This window comes from Calonectris borealis, chromosome Z (assembly GCF_964195595.1).
Source record: "Calonectris borealis chromosome Z, bCalBor7.hap1.2, whole genome shotgun sequence".
NCBI lineage: Eukaryota > Metazoa > Chordata > Aves > Procellariiformes > Procellariidae > Calonectris > Calonectris borealis.
In genome coordinates this window covers 2,232,153-2,256,888 of record NC_134352.1, presented here as the reverse complement: position 1 = coordinate 2,256,888, position 24,736 = coordinate 2,232,153, and the positions used below count along the sequence as shown (strand labels likewise).

The window sequence follows — 24,736 nt, the reverse complement described above, 5'->3', positions numbered from 1 at the left end:
AAGGCAGACTTTCGGATGCTCAGGCGTTTCTGTTTGGATGGATGGCGAGCGCAAAGTTGTGATTCAGCGCCCTGCTTTCGGGTTGGCACCGGAGCCCGGTACTTTTGAGCGCTAACAAATGACAAAACCCCAGCTCGGCGCGGCCCCGCTGCCGGGGAGGCTGCGGGGACGGCAGATTGCCTTCCCGAGGGGGTGGCGGGGGGGATTGGGGGGGCCGCTGTCACGCCGCTTTTATGCCAATCCCGTCTAAAATAATTCCAGGAAAGCAGGCGGGGTGCGCGGAGGGGAAGGGCGGTCGCGCCTCTGGGTTAAGCACAGGCGGAGGGCGAGGAGCGGGGGGGGGGGATACACGGACCCTCCCGGGGGGACCTCTCCCCGGGGGTCGTGGGACCCTCTGGGATGTGCAGCCGCTCCGGACAAGGCGGGGATGTCGGCCGCGACCCCAGGAGGATGTTTCGGAGTTGGGGGGGGGGGGAGAAGGAAGGAGTCCGCTTCCACGAGTGATTTTTTTTTTCAATAAATACATAAGGCAGGATATGCGTGATGGGGTGGCCCGGGGCATGTGCGGGGAGGTGGGCTCTGAGCAGGGAAAGGTGGAGGCCCCTCTTTCCCAAGGCCAGCCGCCTTCAGCAGGATGCAGTGAAACGGCCTGGGCGACAGCTGGGGGGATAGTGACAGGGATACCTGAAGGAGAGCGGGGAGATGCCCACCCGGGAGGCATCGGGCTTCCTTTAGGAAGCGGGGGGGTGTCGGCACAAAGAGCCCAAGGGGTGCGAGCCCCCTGCGGGCAGGTGCTGCGGGCGGCAGCGAGCGAGCAGCCCCAGACCCCCACACACACACACGGAAGGGCCACCCGGCCCCCCCCCACCTCTCCCCCAAGCTGCCCAGGGTGATGCAACCCAGCGGAGACCCCCTTCCCGGGGGAGGGGGGGACGGCTTCCCCCTTGTAAAGCACCACCTCCCGCCCGCACATCTTGTATCCCGCTGCTCAAAGAACTTGCTTGTCCTTCAGGTCTGGCCGGGGGGGTGGGGGGGAGAAGGGAAAAGTAGGGGGAAAAAAAGAAAACAAAACAAAACAAAAAAAAAGGCAGAAGAAGAAGAAGGCCTGGGAGGAAAGGCCCCAGCACCGCTGATGGGAAACGAGGCCTGGCTGGGCACCACCGGCTGTCGAGGCCTGGCCCGGCACCGCCGCCCCCAGCCCGGCTGCGGGGGACCCGGGGGGCTGCAGAGCCGGGAGACACGATGGAGGCTGGTGGGGGTCCCGGTGTGACCGGTCACATCCCGTGTGCAACCGGCCCGACCCGGGGAAGGGCCGCCCCGACGGCTCTGAACGGGGGGGTGGGGGGGCAGGGGAAGGGACCCCAGCGCGACCCTCTGGTTTTACAGCGTCCCGGCTTGAAGGTGCCCGCCGGTCAGAGCAGGGGACGGCTAAAAATGCTAAAAATGGGAAGCGAGAGGGACATTTTTGCATGTCAGAGCTGCTCGCTGAGCCCTGTGACAGCAGCCTGTGCGTTGATTGTCCTCCCTCCGCTCCGCTCCCTACGTGCGGGTGTGCATATATATGTATACACACATGTATATATGTACGTTCGTGTGTGTGTGTGAGTGTATTTTTATATATATATATATATATATCCTTGTGGAGCATGGCAGGTGAAGCAGGCACTTAACATTTGTTTTGGAAAATGCAGGCTACGGATCTCAGCTCCCAGCTTACGTGCTGCCATGCCACTTACAAAATAATAATAATAATAATAATAATAATAATAATAATAATAATAATAATAATAATAATAATAATAATAATAATAATAATAATAGTAACACCTTCAGTTGGATTTTACATTATACTCTACCCCCTCTCTCTTCCCTCCCCGCCAGAAATAGCGTGTAGAAGTTGTCACCACTAATCTCCAGAGGAACTTTTTCCTTTCCAGAGGGGACAAGAAGGCTACAGAGGAGAGAGGAGCCAGCGTCGTCCCGGGTTGGGAGGGGAAGAAAGAGAGACGGGGGGGGGGGGAGGGCAGGGGGAATAAAAAAAAAAAAAACACCCCCTAAATCCTCCCAAAACTCTGCCACGTTCAGATCCCAGCCTGGACCCTGGCCTGGGGAAAGCGGGGTCTAAGGCAACAGAGGGAAAATTAAGTCTGAGCAAGTCCCCATCGCCGTCTCCTCTACCCATTCCAGATCCGCAGAGGTTAAAAAGCAATCAGAGCTCATTTCCCAATTAAATGTGAGTTGTGACCATTTCTAAGTGTCCCTGTAATTTGTCGGGGAGAGGAAATGCCTCTCGTCACTTGAACTCTACTTTAACCTGGTCAGCTGAGGCATGAGGCTGCTTTTACTGATGGGTGCCCTCCGTTCCCGGCTCCCTCCCCAGCCGCCTGCACCCACCACAGGACGCCGCAGAGGGGCTTTTCCTCGGGACTCCCGCAAACTTCACCGGCCCTTCACGCATCGCCTTTTTTAAAAACCCACATTTAATAGTCGCTTTCGCTCAGCACACAAATGAAAACCGCCAAGCCTTTACAGCCGGGCGAGGGGAGAAAATACCTCCCCGCCGTACACCCCCCCCTACCCAGACCAGCCCAATTTGAGCGGGTTTGGGCTTTCTCCTCGATTGCGGTTGCGTCCAGCCCGGCTGGGAAGCATCTGATTGCTGCCCCTTTAATCTGTTGACACTATCGGCCAGATAAACAGGCTACCATCGATCTTTTCATTAGGTGATCAAATAACAAACAGAGCAGGTGAAAGAGAAGAGCGTTGGGATGCTCGCACTTCCCTGCCCGGCGTCCTGCTGCTAGCGCTGGAAGTTGTGCTCGGCACTGACGTGGGGTCGGTGCCTGTGAAACCCGCGTGGGTCAGCTCAGCGAGACACGCGCGTTATCTGAGCGGGGGGGGACGCAGTGGAAAGACCCACACACGTTTCTATAGGGGGAAAAGGTGGGGGAGGGGGGGGAAGATCTCGGGGCAAAATGAGGGCTAAGCGCCCAAATAACGGGATGCCCAAATAACGGGACGCCGTGGGGTGGGGTGGGGGGCAACGCGGGGGGGGGGGGGGTGGGGAAGGTCTCCCCGCCAAGTGCCGCGGCCCCGCTCCCCTCCCTTCCCCCCCGAAACCCCGAGGAGAGAAGCGGCGACTTGCCTGGGGTGGCCCGGGGAGCCGGGGCCGGCGGCGGGGAGCCGCGGCCGGGAGGAGCCGGGCTGCGGCTGCTGGGTCCGTCCACCTTCTCTCAGGCTTTCTGCCTCTGCCTCTGTCTGTGTCTCTGTCTCTCTCTCTCTCTCTCCCCCTCTCTCTCCGTGCCTTGCTCTGCCTCCTTTACTCCCTGTCTCTTCACAGTCTGGGAAGTAAAATCTAGATGATATACATACCGAGCTTGCTTTTTTTGTCCGATTTAATCTTATTCGTTTCACCTTTTCACTGACCAAGAGAGAGGACCGAGAGTTTATTTGGAAGGAGAGGAAAGGAGCCTACTGTTGCATAGTCAATAACATCCTTTTTATCAATGCAATATACAATAGAGACGGCTTGGCCAAGGGACTCATTGAAAATCTCTTCATTATTTCGGGACAAAATCAAGCGTTTATTCTGATCTCAGAAATGATGAAGGATTCTCCTCTCCAGCCGGCTCCCAGACTCAGATTTCAGAGCTGACAGGCAAAGAAAAAAAAATGTGATCACGATACATCAAAGTTGAAGGCTTCTTTTTTTTTTTTTTTTTAATGAAAGCAACATCTCTTTACAAAAAAAAAAAAAAAACCACAATAGCAAAACAGAGTAAAACTTCTGTCATATATTTCATCCCCTTTCCCCTCGCAGGTTTCTCCCTCCGGCTTCCAATCTGATTATAAACTTTTATGGGAGCTAAGAGGAGGATAGTGTGTCGAGTTGGAGGGGGGGAGAGTGTATATATATTTTTTTTTTACAGTTTGTTTCTTCTTTGTCACACGCAGTCTTTTGAGCCAAAGCCAATTTCAGACCTCTGGCAGAAGAGGGAGGTTTCCGGCAAGCCAGGCTTGCGAGAAAGAAGGGACAAAAATTGGAAAGAAAGGGGGTTCTTCTCTCCACTGCAGTTTTCTATTAAAAATAAAGAAAGGAAAGCAAAAAAAATTTTTTTTTTTTTTTGAAAAGAAGGGGGTGTGAAAGGCCGCAGACGGTGGCGGCGGCCCCCCCAGTGTCTCCCGGTGTCCCCCGGGCCGGCGGCTCGGTGCCCGCTAGATGGCAGCCGGCGCCAGCGATTCCCGCCGGCGGGGCCGCGGAGGGGAGCGGAGGGGAGCGGAGGGGAACGGAACGGAGCGACACCCCCCCTCCTGCGCATCCCTGGCCACTCGCGCAGATCAACTCACTTTTGGGGTAGGGGAGAGGGTCCGGGGTGGGGGGGGGGCACTGCACGCAGGGTGGTCGGGGTTGTTCTGGCCGCCCCTTAAAAAATAAAAAATTAAAGGAGAGGGGGGGTGGTCCCACCCGAGGAGCGCAGCGGGGCGGTGGGAGGAGGGTGGACATATTAGGTGAGGGGTGAGGGGTGGGCGGCGAGAATAGCCCGAAGTGGAATGGGAGCGTGTAGAGGTGTAAATGTGTGCGTGGACGTGTGCGTGTGCAAGGGTACCCGCACATGCACGGCTGCTCCTCCGTGCAGCGAGCGTGTTTTCTTCTCCATCATTAAAAGCCCCAGCGTGGCTTTTGCGATTGGGAAGGGAGAGAGAAATCCCGATTTCAGACGCGGGGGGGGGGGGGAGGGAGGGGGGAGGGAAAAAAAAAATCCCACACCAACTTTTCTCGGGGAGCCCACATCGGTCCCTTTTAATTCCCCCTTTCCGCCTATCGCAATGCATCCTCCTCTGTCGGTGTGTGTGCTGGGGGGTGTGTGAGAGGGGGGAGAGAGAGACCGTAGACGACCCATACTAATCAGGTCTCAAAGTAAATAGCAGCGCAGGGCGATCTCAATGTAAATTGTGCTTGTCAGAAGAATCCCCTCTCCCTCCCTCCCGCTACCCTCCCTCCCTCCCTCCCTCCCTCCCTCCCTCACCCCCCTCTCTCCTCCCCTCCCTTCCCCATCCCAGTCAGTAGGTAGCGGAGAATAAAAAAAATAGGGAAAAAAAAAAAAGGGGGGGGGGAAGCGCTGGGGGGGTAACCAATGGAGTGAAGGAGGCTTGGCTAACCTTAGCCTCCCATTTTCTCTCCCCCCAATTCAGGGCTCTGACCAGTCAGTCGCCTTTGATTATCAGTTGCCAGCAGCCCTTCTCTTGGCTCCTTGACACGAGCTCCATATAAGGCAGCGATCTCCATAGAAACGTGTCAGTTTCAATAGTAGTGTCAAAGTTCACTATATACAGACATTCGCGCAGATCCCCCTTTCGGAAACATTGCTCTGCTAGGCTTCCCGTTTAAACGCATTCATTTTTTGGGTCTCTCTCTCTCCCTCTCTCTCCCTCTCTCCCCCTCTCTCTCTCTCTCCCCTTTCTTGCATATTCTATTAGTTGTGTGCTTTTTTTTTTTTTCCTCCCCCCCTTCATCTCCCTCTTCTCCTTCCTTTTCTTCTTTTTTCCACCCTTCCTCCTTGTGTCTTTCGCTTCATTCCTGCAGGAGAAGAGAAGAAGAGAGAGGTGAAACTAAAAAAAAAAAAAAAAATCTCGGAAAGAAAGAAAAAAGGGGGAAAAGCAGAGAGAGAGAGACGGGGGAAAAAAAAAAAAGCCCGGAGAGAGAGAGAGAGAACGCGTTCACATCTTAATACCGTTATTATTGTGACCATTCTTGCCTATTTTTTTATTTTGGGGGAGGGCTTCGCTTCTGGCTGATGAGTTTTCACCCGAAATACTTTTTTTAGGCAAACAAACAAAAAAAAGAACCTTTTGGGGGGCGATTTCCACCGATTCTTTTTTTTCTTTTTTTTCCTCCTCGCAACCGGCATCGTGCGCTCTCACAGGAGAAGAAGAAGGAAGGGGCAAGAAAGAGGAAAAGAAGAGGATTTATTTACCCGACCTACTTTGGATCTCTCTTTTTCCTGCGCGTGTCATTATTATTCCCGTTCTCTATTTTTACACTTCGCCGTGAATTCGTCTCCTCTGCGAATTTAGTCACATCCGATTTTTTTTTTTTGCGAATTTTTTTTCCTTCTTTTTTTTTTTTAAAAAAAAAAAAAAAGGAGAGAGAGAGCGCGAGCGAGCGAGAGAGACAGAGAGCGAGAGAGAGCAGCTCGGGAGAGAAAGAGCAGCGACCGGCAACCTCCTCCTCCTCCTCCTCCTCCGCCGCCGCGACAGGAGATCAAACTGCCTCAGCTCCCCGCCCGCCTCCGCCGCGCTCCCCGGCTCCGCCGCCCTGCATGGCTGACGGCGCCCGGCCCTGGACCTGGCCCCCGGACACCTCCATGCCCTGATCGCCGGCGGACGGCTCCTCTCTCCGCCTCCCGCCTCCCCGAGAGCCCGCACCGGCACCGGCACCGGCGGCTGCAGCGGCAGCGGGAGCAGCCTCGGCGGGAGCGGCCGGGCCCCGGCGGCGGCGAGCGGCGAGCGGCGACCTCCTCCTCCTCTTCCTTCCCCTCCTCCTCCTCCTCCTCCTCCTCCTCCTCCTCCCTCTCCTCCTCCTCCTCCTCCTCGGCGGCGCGGCGGCTTCCTCTATGCCTGCACATCCTCCGCGCTCGTAGCGCCCGGACCGCGTGTGCCTGTGCCCGTGCGTGTGTGCGTGTGCGCGAGTGGGGAGCCGTGTGCCGGGCGTGTGCGCGCGTGTCTGCCTGCGTGTGCGTGTCCGGCGTGTTACTCTCCTGAATGCCTCTCCCGACAGCCTTGTTTGCCGTTTCTGATTTTGCAACTTGAAGTGGCGGCGGGGGGGGGGAGGGCGAGGAGAGGCGGCGAGAGCCGGGGAGAGCGGGAGCAGAGGGGGGAAGCGGCCAGGCGGGGGTATTTTAAAGAGGGGGGGGAGCGCAGGAAAGGGAAGGGAAGGAAAGGGAAAGGGAAGGGAGGAAGAGGAAAGGGGGGGGAAAAAAAGAGAGGGAGAAAATCCTCCGTCGCCCCCTCCCCCTCCCTAGGAAAAAAAAAAAAAATTAGCCAGAGCGCGAGCGAGAGGAGGGGGGCTCGCGGCGAAAAATAAATAAAATAAAGAAAACGGCAGGAGCGGCTCCAGCCGGCAGCGGCAGCAGGGCAGCGGCGGCGGCAGCCGAGGCGGAGGCAGGCGGCAGGCAGGGTCCCCTCGCTCCCCGCTCGCCCCCGGCGCCCGGCCGGCCGCCTCCCCCCCGCCCCCCGCCTCTCTCCCCGGCAGCCCGCAGCGAGACGCGCCGCTCCCCAGCACTTTTTTGGGCCCGAGATATGGCAATGGTAGTTAGCAGCTGGCGAGATCCGCAGGAAGACGTGGCCGGGGGCACCCCGAGCGGCCCCAACCCCGCCGCGGCGCAGCCGGCCCGGGAGCAGCCGCCCCAGCAGCAGCAGGGGGGCTCGGCCGCCCCGCACACCCCGCAGACCCCCAGCCAGCCGGGACCCCCCTCCACGCCGGGCACGGCCGGGGACAAGGGAGCGGGCCAACAGGGCTCGGGGCAGAGCCAGCAGCACATCGAGTGCGTGGTGTGCGGGGACAAGTCCAGCGGCAAGCACTACGGCCAGTTCACCTGCGAGGGCTGCAAAAGTTTCTTCAAGAGGAGCGTCCGCAGGAACTTAACTTACACATGCCGCGCCAACAGGAACTGTCCCATCGACCAGCACCACCGCAACCAGTGCCAGTACTGCCGCCTCAAGAAGTGCCTCAAAGTGGGCATGAGGCGGGAAGGTGAATATTTCTTCCCTACTATGCTATCGCTCCCTCTTCCCCGCGGCTCCGCGGGCGTGCGTGTGCCAGGGCTCTCCGTCCGTGCGTGTCCGCCGGGGCATACGCGCACACACGCGCGCCTATATGCATATACATATATATACACGCGCGCACAGGCGCCGCGTGCATATATATATATATATATTTACGGCTCTCCGTGGCGATCTAGGTCTCTATATTTCCATGCACATGTCAATCTCTCCCTCTGCCTGCACTCCATCTGGCAGCTCCGCGCCAGGTTTTGTTGTTATTGTTGGTGGTGGTTGCTGGTGTTTTCTTTTGCTTTTCGGTTTGTGCCTCCTGCCCTCCTCCCGCTCCTCCCCACCCCCTTCTCCGGCACCGCCGCGGTCGCCCCTTCTCCGCTCATTGTGCCCAGAATTTATTATTATTACGATCGCTCGCTAAATATTTATCATTGAGCCGCTATCTCCGCTCCCGCGCGCGTGTGTGCGTGTGCGTGTGTTTGGATGTGGTTTTGTCTATTGTTGGCATGAGACTGGGGGGTGGGGGGAGATACATCTCTCTCCCGTACGAGATGTGCTTCCATTCAGCTTCCTTCCCCCCCCACCCCCCCTTCCGCCCCATCATTTCTTTTTAAACCCGCAACACTTCTCGGTAGATCCATTTCCCAGCCTCTTTTTTTTTTTCCCGAAAGAAAGATGAAAGACGTGTAAGTAGGGAAGAAAAGAGGAAAGGGGGTGAAAAGGAGGAAAGGGGAAAAAAAAGGGGGGAAATCTGCTACGGTGTCTCCGCTTCCCTGCGCTTCCCGGTGCCCCAGAGTGTGCTCCTGTGCGAGATTTGGCCTTGTTTTCACTCCATGCGTTCAAAGGAAAGTTTGTGACTGAACCGGGTTTCTGTACTTCTGTCATTTCTTTTTTCTTTTCTTTTTTTTTTTTTTTTTAAAGCACGCTGCTCATTTTATTTCTTCATCAAACTCCACCCTCTCCTTAAAGCCTGCATACAAATCGCGATTTATAACCTATTTACCGGTCCTTCTCATTTTAGCAGAATCCGCAGCCTGCATCTGGCAGCGGGCTCCTCACCATTTCCAACTGCTCTGCTATTTTTTTTTTTTCCTCCTCCTTTCCAAGAGTCGCTGTGGTTTTCCTTGCGTTCAGGCTTATTCTCGCGTAGGAAGATTTCCTGCCCTCCTTTCTCCTCGAAACGTATTTTCTCGGTTTACAGTTAAAGTTTACCCTGTGACTGTCGTTAAAGATGTCTTAGAGTCACATCAGCGAAACAGTCAATTTTGCGGAGCGGGGATTACTACTGCCTTAATTGGTTTTAAAATTATATTTTATATGCCACAAGGAAAGGAATGAAGCTGCTCCAGACCTGAAAGAGCTCGCAAATATGACGACTTCATTGGTAGCTTCAGGGGCTGTTGGTAGGCGTCTGGGAGAGGGGGGGAAGCAAAAAAAAAAAAAAAAAAAAGGAAGGAGGAGGGAAAAAAAAACCAACCAAGTTAGAATTGTGCTCGCAGTTAATTGAAAAATAACTGCCAAGTTTACAAGCAGATTGAAGAGAGAGAGGTGGGCTGGAGGGCAGCAGGAGCCAGGTCCGGCCCGGGAGGCAAGGAGGGCTCGTTGGGGAAGAAAAGAGAAAGTTGAGAAAATGTGGCACGCCGGAAAGATGAGTGACCTGCGTGTGCGTGTGTGTGCCAGCGAGCGTGTGCGTGTGCGTGTCTGTGTGTGCAGGGAACGAGCCCGAGTAGCCGTATCTTCCCCTGAAGTTACCTTTGTTTACATGGCATGCGGCTGCAAACGCTGGCACTGATGGAGTAAAACACACGCACACACTAAAAAAAAAAAAAAAAAAAAAAAAAACTTTGGTCAGCTTTCGGGACTCGAGGCATGCTTACGCTCTGTGTGGAGATGGTTAATGAATCCAGTGTTTTTGCAGTTGCAAGCTTGTGCATTCACTGTGCAACGCTGACTGCAGGCTTTTGCAGTGGCAGCAGCGCACCAAAGATATTAATTACACCGTCCCCTTTTTTTTCCACGAATGTTTGGCTATTGTAAGTTCGGACCTTTTTGTTTTATTTCCCCCCTTCCCTTGATAATATTTAACCTTTCTCTTCCTTTTAGCAGGGAGAACTTTGCTGGGCGGGGGAGGGGGGGTCCACTATGGAAAGCTGGTTCTGTGTAATAAAGTTAGCAGTGGGGAGCTGGGGGGCTGCGACCTGTTCCAGCTCGAAGGGGAACGACGCGGTATTTTTGAAGAATACGGACGCATTGATTTTTATGAATTATTTTATTTTATTGTTGTTTTTTTTTTAAAAAGCGATACAGCAGTTCACTTGTAAATCTCAGTGCGACCAGGGCAATCGGCTGGGATCCACAACAGAGCCTGGCTATATTTTTAACAGCTGGCTGTGATTTTTAACCCCACTTTCTCACCACCCGGAGGACTTCTTTGATTTTTTTTTTTTTTTTTTTTTTACGTGCGGGACTGCCTTTTGTTGCGAGAGGGGAGGGGGGCCGGGTTGGGGGGGGTGCGGATTTGTCTTGTTTGCCTTGGCTTTTTTTTTTTTTTTCATTCTTTCTTTTTAATCTGTGTTTATTTTGTGAAGCCTGTCTGCATTTGGGGCTGGGGGGGGGGGGGGGTTGCCGCTTGGCTGCCGCTGGGCCGGGGCTGCCTGAGCAGGGGTCGGGGCCGATGCTGGGGCCGGGGCCGGGCGGGGGGGGCGATGCAGGTCGGCTGCAGCTGCCCGGCTCCGCATGCCTCTGTCTGTCCGTGCCTGTGCGTGTGCCGGGGGCGAGGGGAGGCGGGAGAGGGGGGGTGGGTGGAAAAAGAAGCCCGGCATTGTCTCCGGCTGGCTGGCAGCGCCGCCGGGGCGATGCCTGCGATCCTCCTGGATGCACATTTCCTCTCCTTCTCTCCTTCTTTTTGTCAGCGGTTCAGCGAGGAAGGATGCCGCCCACCCAACCCAACCCCGGCCAGTACGCCCTGACCAACGGCGACCCCCTGAACGGGCACTGCTATCTCTCGGGATACATCTCCCTGCTGCTGCGGGCCGAGCCCTACCCCACCTCCCGCTACGGCAGCCAGTGCATGCAACCCAACAACATCATGGGCATCGAGAACATCTGCGAGCTGGCCGCCCGCCTGCTCTTCAGCGCCGTCGAGTGGGCCCGCAACATCCCCTTCTTCCCCGACCTGCAGATCACCGACCAGGTGGCCTTGCTGCGGCTCACCTGGAGCGAGCTTTTCGTCCTCAACGCTGCCCAGTGCTCCATGCCCCTCCATGTGGCCCCTCTCCTGGCCGCCGCGGGTCTCCACGCATCCCCCATGTCGGCCGACCGAGTCGTCGCCTTCATGGACCACATCCGCATCTTCCAGGAGCAGGTGGAGAAGCTGAAGGCGCTGCACGTCGATTCGGCCGAGTACAGTTGCCTGAAAGCCATCGTCCTCTTCACCTCAGGTGAGGGGGCGGGAGGGGGGGGGGATTGCGCCGTGCAAAGCAAAAAAAAAAAAAAAAAAACAAAAAAAAACTCCTGGGGAAAAATGAGGAAAAAAATTAAAATTCAATTTTTTTTTTAAAGAAATAAGGCGGAAGGCCGAGGGAGCGTAACGCCCGAGGGGGTACGTCCCGGCCCAGAGATCGACCTCCCCCTCAGCCCCATCGATGTTGGCATCTTACCACCACCACCACCCCAAAAAAAAAAACAAACCCTAAAAAAAAATGTATATATCAAATTAAGTGGAGGCGGTGGAAACATGCATGTTAACAATTTTTCCCTGTGATAGATGGTTCGAATTAACTAGCGGGAAAGTGCATTAGCGTCGCCTTTGAAGTGCTCTGGTCGTAGCCTATAAGAATATAATACGTCTTCTATTATTGTAACCTGCGAGGGAGAAATTTATAAACATCAAAGGCGAGCGATGTGGAGGAAATATAGGAAATGGAAACAAGGCGAGATAACAGGCCTGGCAGTGTCATTTTTTAATTATTATTCTAATTATCGCCACGATGGGGCTAATTGCCACTTTTTCTGCTTGTTTGTTTTTCCTTTTTTTTTTTTCCTCCCCTCTCCCCTATCCCCTTGTTCCTCTCTTGTCCCGGATTCTCCCCCCCTTTTCCAAACCGGTCCTCCCGGTTAGCAATAACTAAACAGCTCCGATAAATCTGGTTTAAAACTAGGCCGAGGCAAAATTAAAAGCATTCCTGAACAAAGATGGCAAATCGTTCAAAGGCCTTGTTTAACAGTAAGCAGTTTATAATCCATCAATATTTGTTGCCTTTCATGCATGAAAAATAGTATTTACATTGTATTAAAATGACTCCTAAATTTGCACAATATTGTAATGTAGCAAATGTAGTATTAATATCGATTTGAACATCAGATAATTTATTTAGACAGGAGTATCTAATTTGTATGCAGGGTGGTCGGAGACGTGTACTGTGACTGCCCCCTTTTACTTCCAGTGCAAATGCAGTCTCGCAGCCTTGGAGGGAATATTTCTTTGCAAAGGATAAAGTGCAGATCTTAAAACAAATGGAAGATTTACTGAATAGCCGGCTCGACATTTTAATGTATTTTATCTTAATAAGTCTTCTTGATGGAAACATGTTTTTCAAAAGTGACAAAGAGACCTGCCGGCATTTTTCAGGCTGATTTAACTCCGCAGCCTGCCTGCAGACTCCCAGACTTTCCCTTCCCATTCATTTCAGGGTGCTCGTCAATACACAGGGGCGGTCGGGGAGAACCCTTCATTATTATTATTATTAATATTATTATTATTAATATTATTATTATTATTGTTATTTTTATTGTTATTGTTATTATTATTACTATTACTATTACTATTACTATTACTATTACTATTACTATTACTATTTTGCCAGACCCAACTTGGAGAGGTTCTTCCCAAGCAGAGGGGGGCTGGCCTGTGCCTCGGCCCTTCCACCCACCAAAGGTCCCGGGAAGGCGATTGCCCCAGATGGGGACATTGGGGGGGGGGGGGATATTTTTTCCCCCCCCCCCCTCTCTTTCTCTTCTCACCCCCCCCCCCCCCCCTTTACCTTCCCCAAACGATCGACCTTGGCTCGAAACGCCGTTAGTGGCTTTAGAGGAGCCCTTGATTTACATATATTAGAAATAAATCTAATAATCAAATGTTCACGAAGGGGGAAGCCCTTCCCGCAACGGAGTGGAGAGTGAATGGGGTTGAAGAAGGGAACAATAATATTATTCTGGAGCAGGATCGCACGGGGCATCTCAGAAAATGGAAATACAGCTGTCAGGAGTAATCTACCCCTTACCCCCATCCGCACATTTCCACTTTTCACTAAACTTGTTTTGATTGCTTAGCCAGAGGGGAATTCATGGGAAGCCTTTCTCAAAGTCATCCAACTTTTAAACAAACTTTGACTGATGGAAAAGACATTTTTAGGCATATTGTCCTAAGTCCTTCGCTAAGGACTAAGTATTTAAAGCTGGCATGGGTTTCTCCTCTTGTGGTTTTTACATTCGGGCTCCGGATAGCATGCATTTAATCCGTAAAATTCTGGACACCGTCCAACGACTGGGTCGTGACCCAAAACCTGCTCCTTTCTTGCCTCCTTCCCCCCCCCCCCCCCCCGCCGATTCCCTCCCCCTCTCCCCCCCCGCCCCCAAACTTTAGAGTTCTTAATTCCTGCACCTACCTTTTCCTTCTCATAAATAAACGTTTCCAGGAAGGGACCGAGCCAGATAACATAAATCCAATAAATCTATTTGCAGCGCAATAAGAACTTTGATTTCTAGTTAGATGCCAGCTGATTACATCTATATTTTCTGAACACTAAACTCTTCTGAACGCGTAACATGAAATACATTCCCGCCACTACAAAGGGGAAGGCTGGAGTGTGCTGAACAGTAATGGTTATTTATTTACATAATTTCTTTTCCATAGACTGCAGGAAGAAATATAGAGCTTTCCCTTATTGACACACTGCTATATAAAAAAGTGAGGCACACACAGGATTTTCACATTAGCCCACTTTCTGAGATGGAATAATAATTCACCTCCGGTAAACAGGGATTGCATTATTTCTCCCATGGATTGCGCCTCTCTGGACTCCATAATCTAATCGAGCAGTGCATCCCTTAATTATTATTATTTTTAATCCCGTTCTGAGGGGACAGTTAAGCCTTCCCGCCGCCACCTTTATGCGGAATAAAACCCGAGCAAAGGTGTATGCCGGACCATTTAAATTAATTAAAGCTCAATAGATATTACCGGCAAGAGAGAATCCTGAGCGTTTGGAGGTCCAAGGCGTATTTTTCCGGCCCCCCACCCCACCCCACCCCGCTGCCGCCCTTCTAGCGAGCAACTTCCACGTCCACGTCGTCCAGTGACCTGCAGTTATAGGTGCACTTATCGTAAATACCTGATAAATATTTTACTAACCTTAAGGGTATGACATATGGGGGCATAAAGAAAAAAGCCCTGCTAGGGTGTCAGTAAGACCCTTTCATATTGCATTGTTTGGAAGTTGAATAGGATCCTAATGCATAATGGGCAGATAATGCATGTAAAATAGCAAGATATATGTAAATATGGAGTGTGATTTGTGGCAATCAACATATGAACAGGCCTGTGTTTTTGATATATATTGCAAACAAGAACAGGCCCGAGCTTTTGATAGATGTATATGTTGCAGCCTGGTGCTTTAGATGTTGCAAAATATCATTGCATTAAAGGTACAGTATGGATTAGCAGAGCAGCCTGGCTCAGATAATTGTATATCTGAGGGATGCCAAGTCCGCAGCTCAGGTCAAAGGTTCTCCTCCTCAGAAGTTCTCGAATTGTGGCTTGTTTTATTTGTATTTTCGCTCGAGGCCATAGTATTGTAGATGAAGGTGTTCAGAAATCTTTGTAAAGCCAGTTCTTGATATGGGAAGACTTAAACTTCAAAAATGCAGTTGCGACAGATTTTTTTTTTTTTTTTTTTTTTTTTTTTTTTTTTTCGGGGGCTTTGAAAATTTGTTGTCTCTTTCCAGGGTCATAATTCTACATTCACAGTTTCGTAATGTCCTTTTGGGGGCCATTAACATGCATTAATTCATATATGGATCTATATATTAGCAAAGTCTGGCTTTGATCTGTGTTAAACCGCACGCCAGCTGACTGCCTGCCTCTGATCCTGATGTTTGTTTTTTGTTTTTTAATATTTATTATTAATCTCCGAAACAATGTGGATGGTTTCAACCATCCGGGCATACCCACCACTTTTCCACGACTGTAGTTTCCTGCGCAAGTCCCTCAACAATCAGCCGGTGCACAATTATCCCCTCTTTTGGGTTATGTGTTCACAGAGATAGGGCGTGCGCGTGTGTGTAAACGCACAGACGCACCTATACCTCTCTGCGTGTGTCTGCGCACACACGTACACATAGAATAACGCGTGTAGGTGCAAATGCATGGATGTGAAGGGTTTCTGCTCTCGGATTAGTACGCATTTGCCCAGGTCGCATCATTCTGCAAAGTGCCAGGGGTATGTTTCTGGCCCTATACGTGCCACAGGGACCTATAGGGAGGGGAGTCTCTCAGGCCACATTTAGGCAAGGCTTACCCGCTGCAGCCGTCCCCAGCTTTGTGTCTGAGAGCCGCAGACGTCGGGCTCAGCGCAAGCCCGGACTAACCCAGCCGGATTTATCGCAAAGATGTGGCCAATTTGCCGTGGCGATGGGGCAGGGGTAGAGGGGTCCCCCTGTCTCCCCGGCATCCCCCGGCCATCCGCTGCAGGTCCCAGCCGCTGCTTGCCTCTGATGTGCAGCGCTGTCAACAAACTCCCTCTGCCTTTATATTATTATTATTATTATTATTATTATTATTATTATTATTATTATTATATTATTACGATTACTACTACTATTATTATTATTATTACTATTATTATTAATTTCCCCCAATACCCCCCTTTTTTCCCCTCCCCCGGCGTTATTTAACGAGGGCCGGTCCCGTGAAGGGCTCCCCGCAGCCGGCACCGCGCTCGCGGAGTGGCCGCGGAGGGGGGGGGTTGTGCGTGTGTGCGCGATGGGGGCGCGGAGGGGGGTGCTGTGGCGGGGGGGGGCACCCCACCGCATCCCCTGTCGAAATACCCACGGGGGCGGCGAGGCGCGGAAGAGGTCGCGTTATTTATTCGGCGGCGGTGCGGGATGGGATGGGCGGGATGGGGGGAGGATGGGGGGGAGATGCGCTTTTGGGGGCGCCCCCCCATCCCGGCGGCGCTTCCCCGTCCGCTTCCCCGCCACTAACCATCTCCCCCTCCGCTTCCTCCTCCTCCTCTTCCTCCCCCCCCTCCCCTCCCCCCACACCGCCGCCGTTCCGCGGCTGCCTCCGCGGGCGCGGTGCGGCGGGCAGACGCCTGCGGTCTGTCGGATGCTGCGCACATCGAGAGCCTGCAGGAGAAGTCTCAGTGCGCGCTGGAGGAGTACGTGCGGAGCCAGTACCCCAACCAGCCCAGCCGCTTCGGGAAGCTGCTGCTGCGGCTGCCCTCCCTGCGCACCGTCTCCTCCTCCGTCATCGAGCAGCTCTTCTTCGTCCGCTTGGTAGGTAAAACCCCCATCGAAACCCTCATCAGGGATATGCTACTGTCGGGGAGCAGCTTCAACTGGCCTTACATGTCCATCCAGTGCTCCTAGAGCCCGGCCCGCACCCCCGGCGGAGAGGCGGCGGAGCGGCGGAGGCGGGAGCGCTCGCACCGAGGGGCAGTCGGGGTGCGGGGGGGGCCCGGGAGGCGGACACTGAACAAAAGAAAGGGCCGAGTGGGAGCAGAGGTGTGGCCGTGGTGGGGGAGAAGGACGGACCTCGCGTCCGTGGAGGTGGCGGTGTTTCGCTTTTTTTTTTTTTTTTGGCTTTTTTTTTTTTTTCCGGAGAGGAGGAAAAAAATAATAATAAAAGAGACAAAAAAAAGCAAAAAAAAATTAAAAAAATAAAAACAAAAAAATATGAGTATTGAGGGGATATTAATCAAACCTGAAGGGGATACTGGATCTTCCAGGATTTATTGTGGACTGTTGTTGATATATGCTGTACAGTAACAAACAAAACAAAAACGCGTTGAAACTGAACTGAACCTTGTGTAGAATGAAAAACAAACAAGCAAACCAACAACAACAAAAAAAATTCCACGCGCAAACACTTACCACGAGCATTGTTACTCATTTTGTAAAATATTAGTCTTTATTTTCATTTTTTGTAAAACTTAAAACATCGTATGCGCATAAAGGAAAAAAAAAAAGAAACGAGAATTAGGGGAAAATAACATTTTCCAAATAATTATAAAAAAAATTGTCCTGTGTCTATGTATCTATATCTGTTTTGTATTTTTTTCTGGTTCCAAACCAGGTTTCCTGTGATTCTATACTAATAATTTTTGATATAACCCTTTGCTTCTTATAATGAGTGCGATATATGTTGTCGAAGCTGTTCTTCAAGAATTAAAATTGAAGTGAGAATTTAAACAAAAATAAAAGAATTTAGCAAAAAAATCAACTTATCACCCCACAACCCATGAGTCTTGTTGCTTGAAACATGCCAACAGTTCACAAAAAAAAAAAAAACAACCAAACAACAACAACAAAATCTCCCTGGATTTTTAACTCCTATACTGGTGTTAAAAGGGAGAACGTAAAAAATACTTGTGAGGGGTAACCAAGTTGTGTAAACCACGTGATGTTCCAAAACTGACTTGAACTGTGTAAGTTTAGGGCTGAGCTGTCGAGGCCTAGGAAGAGGGAGCGGGAGGCGCGGCGTGATGCCATAGGTGACCTCGCCTCACTGCGTCTGCAGGGCAGGCTCTCCACCAAGGCTGATAGGCCCCGTCACGCTGGCCTACCCTTTTTTGAGACACCTTTTCCCATCAGCTGGAGTTTCTGCTGAGTTCACACCTTGCTGCTTGCTCTTAGACGCCATGGGCATGGATTGAAGTCACCGTATGCCGCCATTGCTGCGCGTGCAGCGGGAGGCATGCTGCAGCCATGACTCCTGCTGGTTGCAGGCATGGTGGTTTTCTGCTTTTGAGGGCTTAGGGTGGTTTTTTTTTTTTTGCTTCTTTTCTCTTCTTTTCCACCCCAAGGACTCGCAGACCCCGGCGTGTGCTCCGGTGTGCACGCCTTGCGCTTGCTGTCAGCCGAAACATCCCTCTCGCTGTTTCTCCCAACTCCAGTCGCTGCGCGTGGAGGGTATTCCCAGCCCATTAATATAGAAATCCAACTGGATGCTTGCTCGTTGGGTGGCGAGCCAGCGCGTTTTGTGCGTGCTTCTGGGCCACAGCCATGCACAAAACACAGGCCATGGTCCCCACACCATGGCCGCCCACTGCAGGGGCCCGAGCTCTGTGCCAAAAGCCCTGCTTTGTTTTGGCTCGTCCTTTTTTGCAAAGAAAATTAAAAATCGTTTCTGTAATAGAGCTCCTTTGAAGGTAAAGGCTTCACAATGCTTCTAGCTGGTGGTGCAGATCTCTGTAACAGCTTTCAGTGCATTAATGTTTTATAGGATCTGAGACGGAGCTGTAAGAACACATGCTACCAAGGGAGCTCTTTCTTAACGTATTAATAAAGCTGGATCTTTAAAAATAACATTCCCCCCCTCACACAGACACCTCCCGTGCCCTTCAAACAAGCCCGGATGCAGCAGGCTTTTCAGTTTGTGGAGTCATGGGCAATGTTTTCCTTTTAATTTGCTGTCCTCCATACTCTCCTTCTCCCTTTCTCTCTCTCTCTTTTTTTTTTTTTTTTGCATTAACAAGATCCTTCAATCCAACCCGCTTGGGGTTTTTAATATTCTAGGCGCAGCAGATCCGAGGCGAGAGCAGCTCTATACAGTAGGCACTTATAGCTGGATAATCAACATTGCGGGCAGATCCTCTATGGGGGTAGAGCCCATTTCAGGATGGAGAAGCGGCCTGTATTCATAGGTGCTGTTGGGGGGGAACGGACGATTTCAGACCTGGGCAAATGAGGAGGGGAATTAGGCAGACAGACACCCTGTGTTTTCTCACTCGTATGGACGCTGCATAAGGCGACAGCTTTGTTCCTGGCCCTGGTCGCCTTCCCCGGGCAGAGGGGGTCCAGCAGCCCCTCCGGGCTGCCAGTGGGGAACGAAAGGGGATGCTCAGCCCTGGGAGGTGCTTTTTGGTGGGACGGGACCCAGCTGGATTAGCAGTTAAAAACAGAAACAAACCAACCAACAAACAAAAAAAAACCAAAAACCACCAAAAAAAAACCACAAAACAAAACAAAAAAACAACAAAAAAACCAACAAAACAGAAAAAAAAAAACAAAAAAATAAACCAAACAAATGGGGATATCGGAAGAGAAAGACAGGTCTTGGTTTCTTCCAATGAGATGTAAATATATTCATTACAGTGTTATCCCACTGATGAAAACAGATAAACTTTTTCGTAGGTCAGAAACGTATTTTTCAATTAATTTTCATATTTATGAATAATAATAACCCACCGATTGCCAAGAAACTTGCAGGTGTAGAGGAGGTGTACGAGATGCACTTATTTCCATGTATGTGCCTAGAAAGAAGTGTTTCAATCCCTTATTAAACTTTGCTTATAAGACGGTATCGTGTTCTGAAGTGTTAACTACCCAGTCTGCGTTGTGTCGGTGGATGTTTTCCTTTGCCACGGTCCAGCCTCTCGGGCTAAAAATATTGTATGATCGCGTCACAGAGCGCTATTTGCTGAAAGAAAAAAAAAAAGAAAAAGAAAAAAAAATGGGCAAAAATTAGTAATGATAATATGTGAGTGTGGAGAGGGGCCGGGGTCCCTCCGCAAGTTTCTGCTGACTTGTTCGTAACCTACAATATACTGCTTTAAAACCAACTCCATCTACTTTTCTCCTGCCTTGTTGTTGCCGGGGGCCCGGGCGCTGCCCCCGGGGGCTCTGCGGCCCCCCAAGCTCCTCAGAGAGGGTCCGCAGGGCATCCCCCTCCATTCCTCCCTCCCTCCCTCCCTCCCTGCCGCGCAGGGCTCCGCGGCCCCTCCGCGCTCGCAACCGCTGCGGCAGCGCTTCAAGGAGGGGGGGGGGAGCGGGGAGTGGGTGGGATTTGGGGGGGGAGCAGCGGACCCCCTCAGGGTACGGCAGATACAAAGGGCCCCCCCCCCAACTCTTAGCTCCTCGCTAACTAGCTTGCCTCCTCCCACTGCCCAATTAGGCCTTTTCTAGATATTCAATCGAATAAATATTTGGAAATGCTGCTAAGTGGTAGGTTGAACCCCAGCTGAGGCGGGGGGGGGGGTTGCCGCTAGCGCCAGGGCGGGGGTCGTGCCCCCCCTTCCGCACCGCCTCCGGCTGCCCGGCGAGGGGAAGGGGCTGCGGCTGCCCCTTTCCCGGGGCTTCTTAACATCCCCACCCCAACCCGGGGGGGCCCATCCACCCCCTTCACCTGCAGGGGAGAGGGCGATAAGCCCACTCCCGGGGCGGGGTGGGGTGGGGGGTGAAGCGTAACTCCGACTTTCCCCGGAACTCTCGAAATCAGGTGGAATTGGGGGGTCGTGGGGATGGGATCCCACGGTGAGTGGCCTCTCTCACCGCCACCGCTAAAAGCGGCGGGTCCGGATGCAAAAGGCTCTTTTCCCTGCGAGGTACGTGGGGGGTCTCGCGTGGAAAGCTCTGGCTCGGGGTCATTGCAAGTGGCAGCAAGAAGTAATACAAGAAAAAGTGAGTTCTGCGTTGCTTCACGCCCAGGAAACTGTTTGCCTCCCCGCACAAAGAGAAAAATGTATTTTATCCGATGCAAAGGGCTTAATAGACCTTCAGGGGTTTTTTTGTTTGGTTTTTGTTTTTTTTTTTAATTACCTGTGGGGTATGGCAGCCAGGCAGATGTGACCTGCTGCCAAGGGATGTGCAGGCAGGGCTGGCAGGGACAGTGGCCCTGGACAGACCCCCCGACGGACGGACAGAGGGACGGAGGTGTGTGGGGGCTCAGGGCTTGCTGCAGCCCCCCCCCCAGCAGTGTCCAGGCGCGCAGCCATTCACAGACAACCCCCGCGAACGCATGTGCACGGCTATTACAGGCACTGTCGACATGCTTCCTCCGGTTTCATGGGGCATTTTGACTATTCAAAGGGTTAGTTTTTAAGTCTGGAAATAGCCAGTTTGGGGTTTTTTTTCCCTTTCCCTTTTTTTTTTTTTTTTTTTAAGACCCTTATCTTTATCCTGTCTGCTCTTTGCTTTACGGGAGAGGCAGGAATCGGTCCCCTCGCCCTTCCCCACTTTTCTTCCCGTTTCTTTACATCTTGGGGCTAATTTCAGAAACGGCGTGACCTCCACAAAACGTATCTATATATGTGTTTTAAAAGGCTTCCTTTCTAATTGGCTTCACAGTCACTGACTTTGACGTGAGATTTTTTTTTTTTTTTAGACACCCTCCCCTTTTTAATCCCCAGTGGGTCAGAGCGACTGAGGATGACTGTTGTGCAGTGATTCTGGAGCGCAGTAAGAATGACAAATAAATATATTTCAAAAGCCACAACTCTCGGCTGCCATGTGCAGACCCCTTGTCCGACTGCCCGGGTACTTACGAGAAGGCGTTTTCGAGGGGAAAATAATTAAAAAAAGAAGGAGTGAAGGGGGAAGAGAAAGAAAAATGGTTAAAAAAAGGAAGGAAAAAAACAGAGGCGTAAGGGAGGAGGTGAGTGAGGGGGGAGATCCGAGAGCACAAGTGGGAACTAATAAAACTCTTGTTAAAGTGCTTGCTCAGGATCCATGGCGTCACCAGGTCTTTTACTTAGGAAGCCAAAGAGTTTTATTCCTAAATGAGTTAAAGAGCCATTTACCTCTGTCGTGTTCTATTCATCAAGCCACAAGTCGAGAGTCCCTAACATGAAACTATTTGTTTGCTTACACAACCAGCTGGGTGCAATTTCACGTCTGAGATATCTATCTGAAAGCGCCTCTCATTTATTATCCTTACTTGTCAGCGAATCCATTTTCCAACTTTTTTTTTCACCTCCCCCCCCCCTTCCTCCTTCTTCATTCATTGAAGGCTCCGGGTTTAAATGCTCCCTTAAATATTTCACCACCTACCCCTTCTCCCCTCTGATCACCTTCAGCGCAAAATAGCCGGGAAATGGGGCTGGAACTGCAGAGATGTGAAAGGCGACCACTGCCCAAGGTGACAACTCCTTACCACAGCTCCTGCCTCTCCCTCCCTCCCTCTCCCTTTCTGCCCAGGCCTCTCTGAGAGTGGTTTGGGGTGGCCCCCCCCCCCCCGCTCCTTGGTTTTTTAAGTGAGGGCATCCCCGCTGGACGTTTTCCCATGGCTGCAAGGCGCAAGGTGCAGTACCTGAAAAATAAATTGACATTATCCAGCTGTGGGGAAGGGTGTCCCTCGTCCCACCCTGCCACTTTCGGGGCCGTAGGGAGGGGGCCCCCGATTTTGGTGGTCAAAGGCTTGTGTGCAGAGGGTGGTGGTGGTATTCGGATGAAGGCTTCAGGAGGGATGTCAGGATCTCTTCTCCCACCCCCACGTGGCTTCCACTAGAAATACAAAGACAGTACGTGAAACGGGCCCGATCGGGTTATAAACGTAATTGCGAGGAAAGAAAACAATTAAGAAAAGGGACAGTGGGAAATTGTATCTCCCCTCCCTTCCCTTACGCCCAATTTTGAAAAATCAGGATAATGTGAGTAGTGTTTCAAAGCAGGACCGTCTGGCTGACAAGAGACTCACTGTTAGTAATCTCAATGATGGCTGTATAATAGTGTATATACATCTCCTTGTCTGCAGAACCCTCCATCAAGCTTAAAGCAATGGATCAAATCCAAAACTACAGGGTATAAAATATCCCCAGTTGTTTAAAAAAAAAAAAAAAAGGAAAGGGAAGGGAAGAAAGGATGGGGAAGGGCGGGGGGGGGGGGGGGAAGGCAGCTCCTTGAAGGAGAAGCGGGCTGTAAGCTATCCTATTGTGTTGATTTAGGAAGACATTTGCTGTACATAACGTTTAAGACTGGTCATATCATTGCTCGCCCGAATAAATAAAGCACCGGCCAGAGCGTGGGGGGTCACGATCGATCCCCGCCAGGAATGAGATGCGTGTGCGTGCCTGTGTCAGAGACCCCGCGGTTGCGCGTGTGCGTGTGTGTCAGGAGGCAGCCCCGGCTGCATCCTCCCGCTCGGCGAGCGCTGATTAGCATTCCCCGGCAGCCCGTGGACCTGCGCTGACAACTAACAGAGATATCCAGCTCAGAGCTAGGCCTTCTCCTTTTGTCTGCCGACCCCCGACAGCAGCCCGGACCCCCGCGCCCCCGCTGCCCGCACCGCTGCCCGCACCGCCGCCCCACCTGCGCTGCCTGCTGTCCCCCCACGCACCTCCCCGCCGGCTTGCTTTTATTTTTTATATATATAAATATTTTTTTTTTCCCCCTTCCCCTTTGGTCGTGGAAGTGGGGAGCGCTGCCCACGGCCCCGAGCATCCCCAGGCCCCTCACAGGGTTCACAGCAAGCCAGGGCTGCCCTTTTTCCACCATGTTTCTTCACTTTTCCAGAGATTTGCGCTGCGGGATCGAGTGTGCCGGCGGCTTCCTTCAACAGACACATGAGTCCCCCCGTTTGCTCTCCTTCTGTCTTTCCCCCCTTTCTTTTTTTTGGGGTGGGGGGAGATATCTTTTGAAGCGCTGAATCTGCTCCACGCAAAGAGCCGGTAAAGAAGGAGTTGGGACTTAAAACCACAGGCCAGAAAAGCGCTTTAAACTCCCAGTTTTGAGCCAAACTGCATTTCTGAGCGGCTGAAGAGCCGCACAAACTTCCAGCAAAGTAGCTGCAGCTCCCTGAAGTGATAAATAAAACTAGTCAGGTACTTTTTTTTTTTTTCCCCAGAGAGGCATACAAATTGGTCCATGTTGACAGATGTTTGTCACTTAGTAACTTCTTTCCAAGTTTTTTTCTTTTTTTTTTTTTCCCTCCCTCTCCCCTCCTCTAAGCCTTCTTCCGAGCTTGCTTTGTTGTTTTAAAATATGCATGTCTCTCAGGAATGCAAGTCACGAGTCCAAACTTCGTGTCCAACCTCCCACAAGAAATGATCCCTTTATAGGGAACCCGATATGTCTCAATCTGCACTTCACTCAAAGCCTCTGGATATAGGGCACTGGTCCCTGCTCAAAAATAACTCCGCTGAAACGCCTTTCCACCTAAAAAATCCCCACGAATGACTCCCAGGGAAGAAATATAGCTCCCATAATTAAAGGCGGCAGCGGTCAGAGGGGAATGCAGCCTGGAGGAAAAAAAAAAAAAAAAAAAGAGGGGGGGAAGCAGAGAACGAGAGAGTTTTTATTTCTATGCTGGTTGCACTGGGCCGTCATTAGCAGCAGGTTCATCAAGACGAGCCTCTGTGGCAGCTCCGGGTGCGTGGGGAGAAGGCGTCAGCTCATGAGGAGCAGAGAAGAGGAGAGATGAAGGAGCAGAGCCCAACTCTGAGGACAGAGTAAGTGACCCTCAGCACAATGCAGGAGCCGGGGGGCTGCCGGGCTTTGAATCGGCGGCCAAAGTTGGCTTGCGAGTGCGAACAATGGCGTGGGAATAGGGAGAGGAGTGGGACGGGACGGGGGGGGACCCGGGGCGGGGACAGGGACACCCTCGTGGGAGTGCGGCCCCGGGGTCCCCTCCTTTCCCTGTGGGAGCCCGGGCGGCGGCGGCGGGGAGCGGGCGGCGGGGCTGCTGGGGACGGGGACGGGGAAGGGGATGGGGATGGAGATGGGGATAGGGATGAGGATGAGGATGAGGATGGGGATGGGGGTGAGGATGAGGAGATGATGAGGATGAGGATGAGGATGGGGATGGGGACGGAGATGGGGATGGGGATGGGGATGAGGATGGGGATGAGGATGGGGATGGGGATGAGGATGGGATGAGGATGGGGATGAGGATGGGGATGGGGCCTGCCCTGGCTTATTTACGTAGGGGGAAAAAAAAAAAAAAAGAAGGAAAAAAAAATAAGGA

The 24,736-nt window shown here is 52.0% G+C and overlaps 1 protein-coding gene and 1 long non-coding RNA gene across 3 annotated transcripts in view; one reads left to right on the top strand and one right to left on the bottom strand.

Annotated features, from left to right (window-relative positions):
• LOC142075302 (uncharacterized) overlaps positions 1 to 3,256 on the bottom strand; it is a 66,417-nt gene extending 63,161 nt beyond the window's left edge. The window contains exon 1 of the long non-coding RNA XR_012670843.1: positions 3,146 to 3,256. This is a non-coding gene — a long non-coding RNA (uncharacterized LOC142075302). The remainder of the gene's footprint in view (positions 1 to 3,145) is intronic.
• Positions 3,257 to 7,059: 3,803 nt separating this feature from the next.
• On the top strand, positions 7,060 to 17,293 carry NR2F1 (nuclear receptor subfamily 2 group F member 1). Of its 2 annotated transcripts, none has more exons than XM_075136557.1 (3): positions 7,060 to 7,753; positions 10,689 to 11,216; positions 16,145 to 17,293. In XM_075136557.1, the coding sequence occupies exons 1-3, from the start codon at positions 7,300 to 7,302 to the stop codon at positions 16,423 to 16,425; spliced, it is 1,263 nt and encodes a 420-aa protein (XP_074992658.1). In that variant the 5' UTR covers positions 7,060 to 7,299; the 3' UTR covers positions 16,426 to 17,293. The 2 variants fall into 2 exon arrangements, with proteins under 2 accessions (XP_074992658.1, XP_074992659.1); XM_075136558.1 differs by lacking the exon at positions 7,060 to 7,753 and adding an exon at positions 9,462 to 9,809.
• Positions 17,294 to 24,736: the final 7,443 nt, after the last annotated feature.

Coding starts and splice junctions, on each gene's coding strand:
- NR2F1 (XM_075136557.1), top strand. CDS start 7,300: ATGGCAATGGTAGTTAGCAGCTGGCGAGATCCGCAGGAAGACGTGGCC. Junction 7,754..10,688: donor AGTGGGCATGAGGCGGGAAG/GTGAATATTTCT, acceptor TCTTTTTGTCAG/CGGTTCAGCGAGGAAGGATG. Junction 11,217..16,144: donor CATCGTCCTCTTCACCTCAG/GTGAGGGGGCGG, acceptor TGCGGCGGGCAG/ACGCCTGCGGTCTGTCGGAT.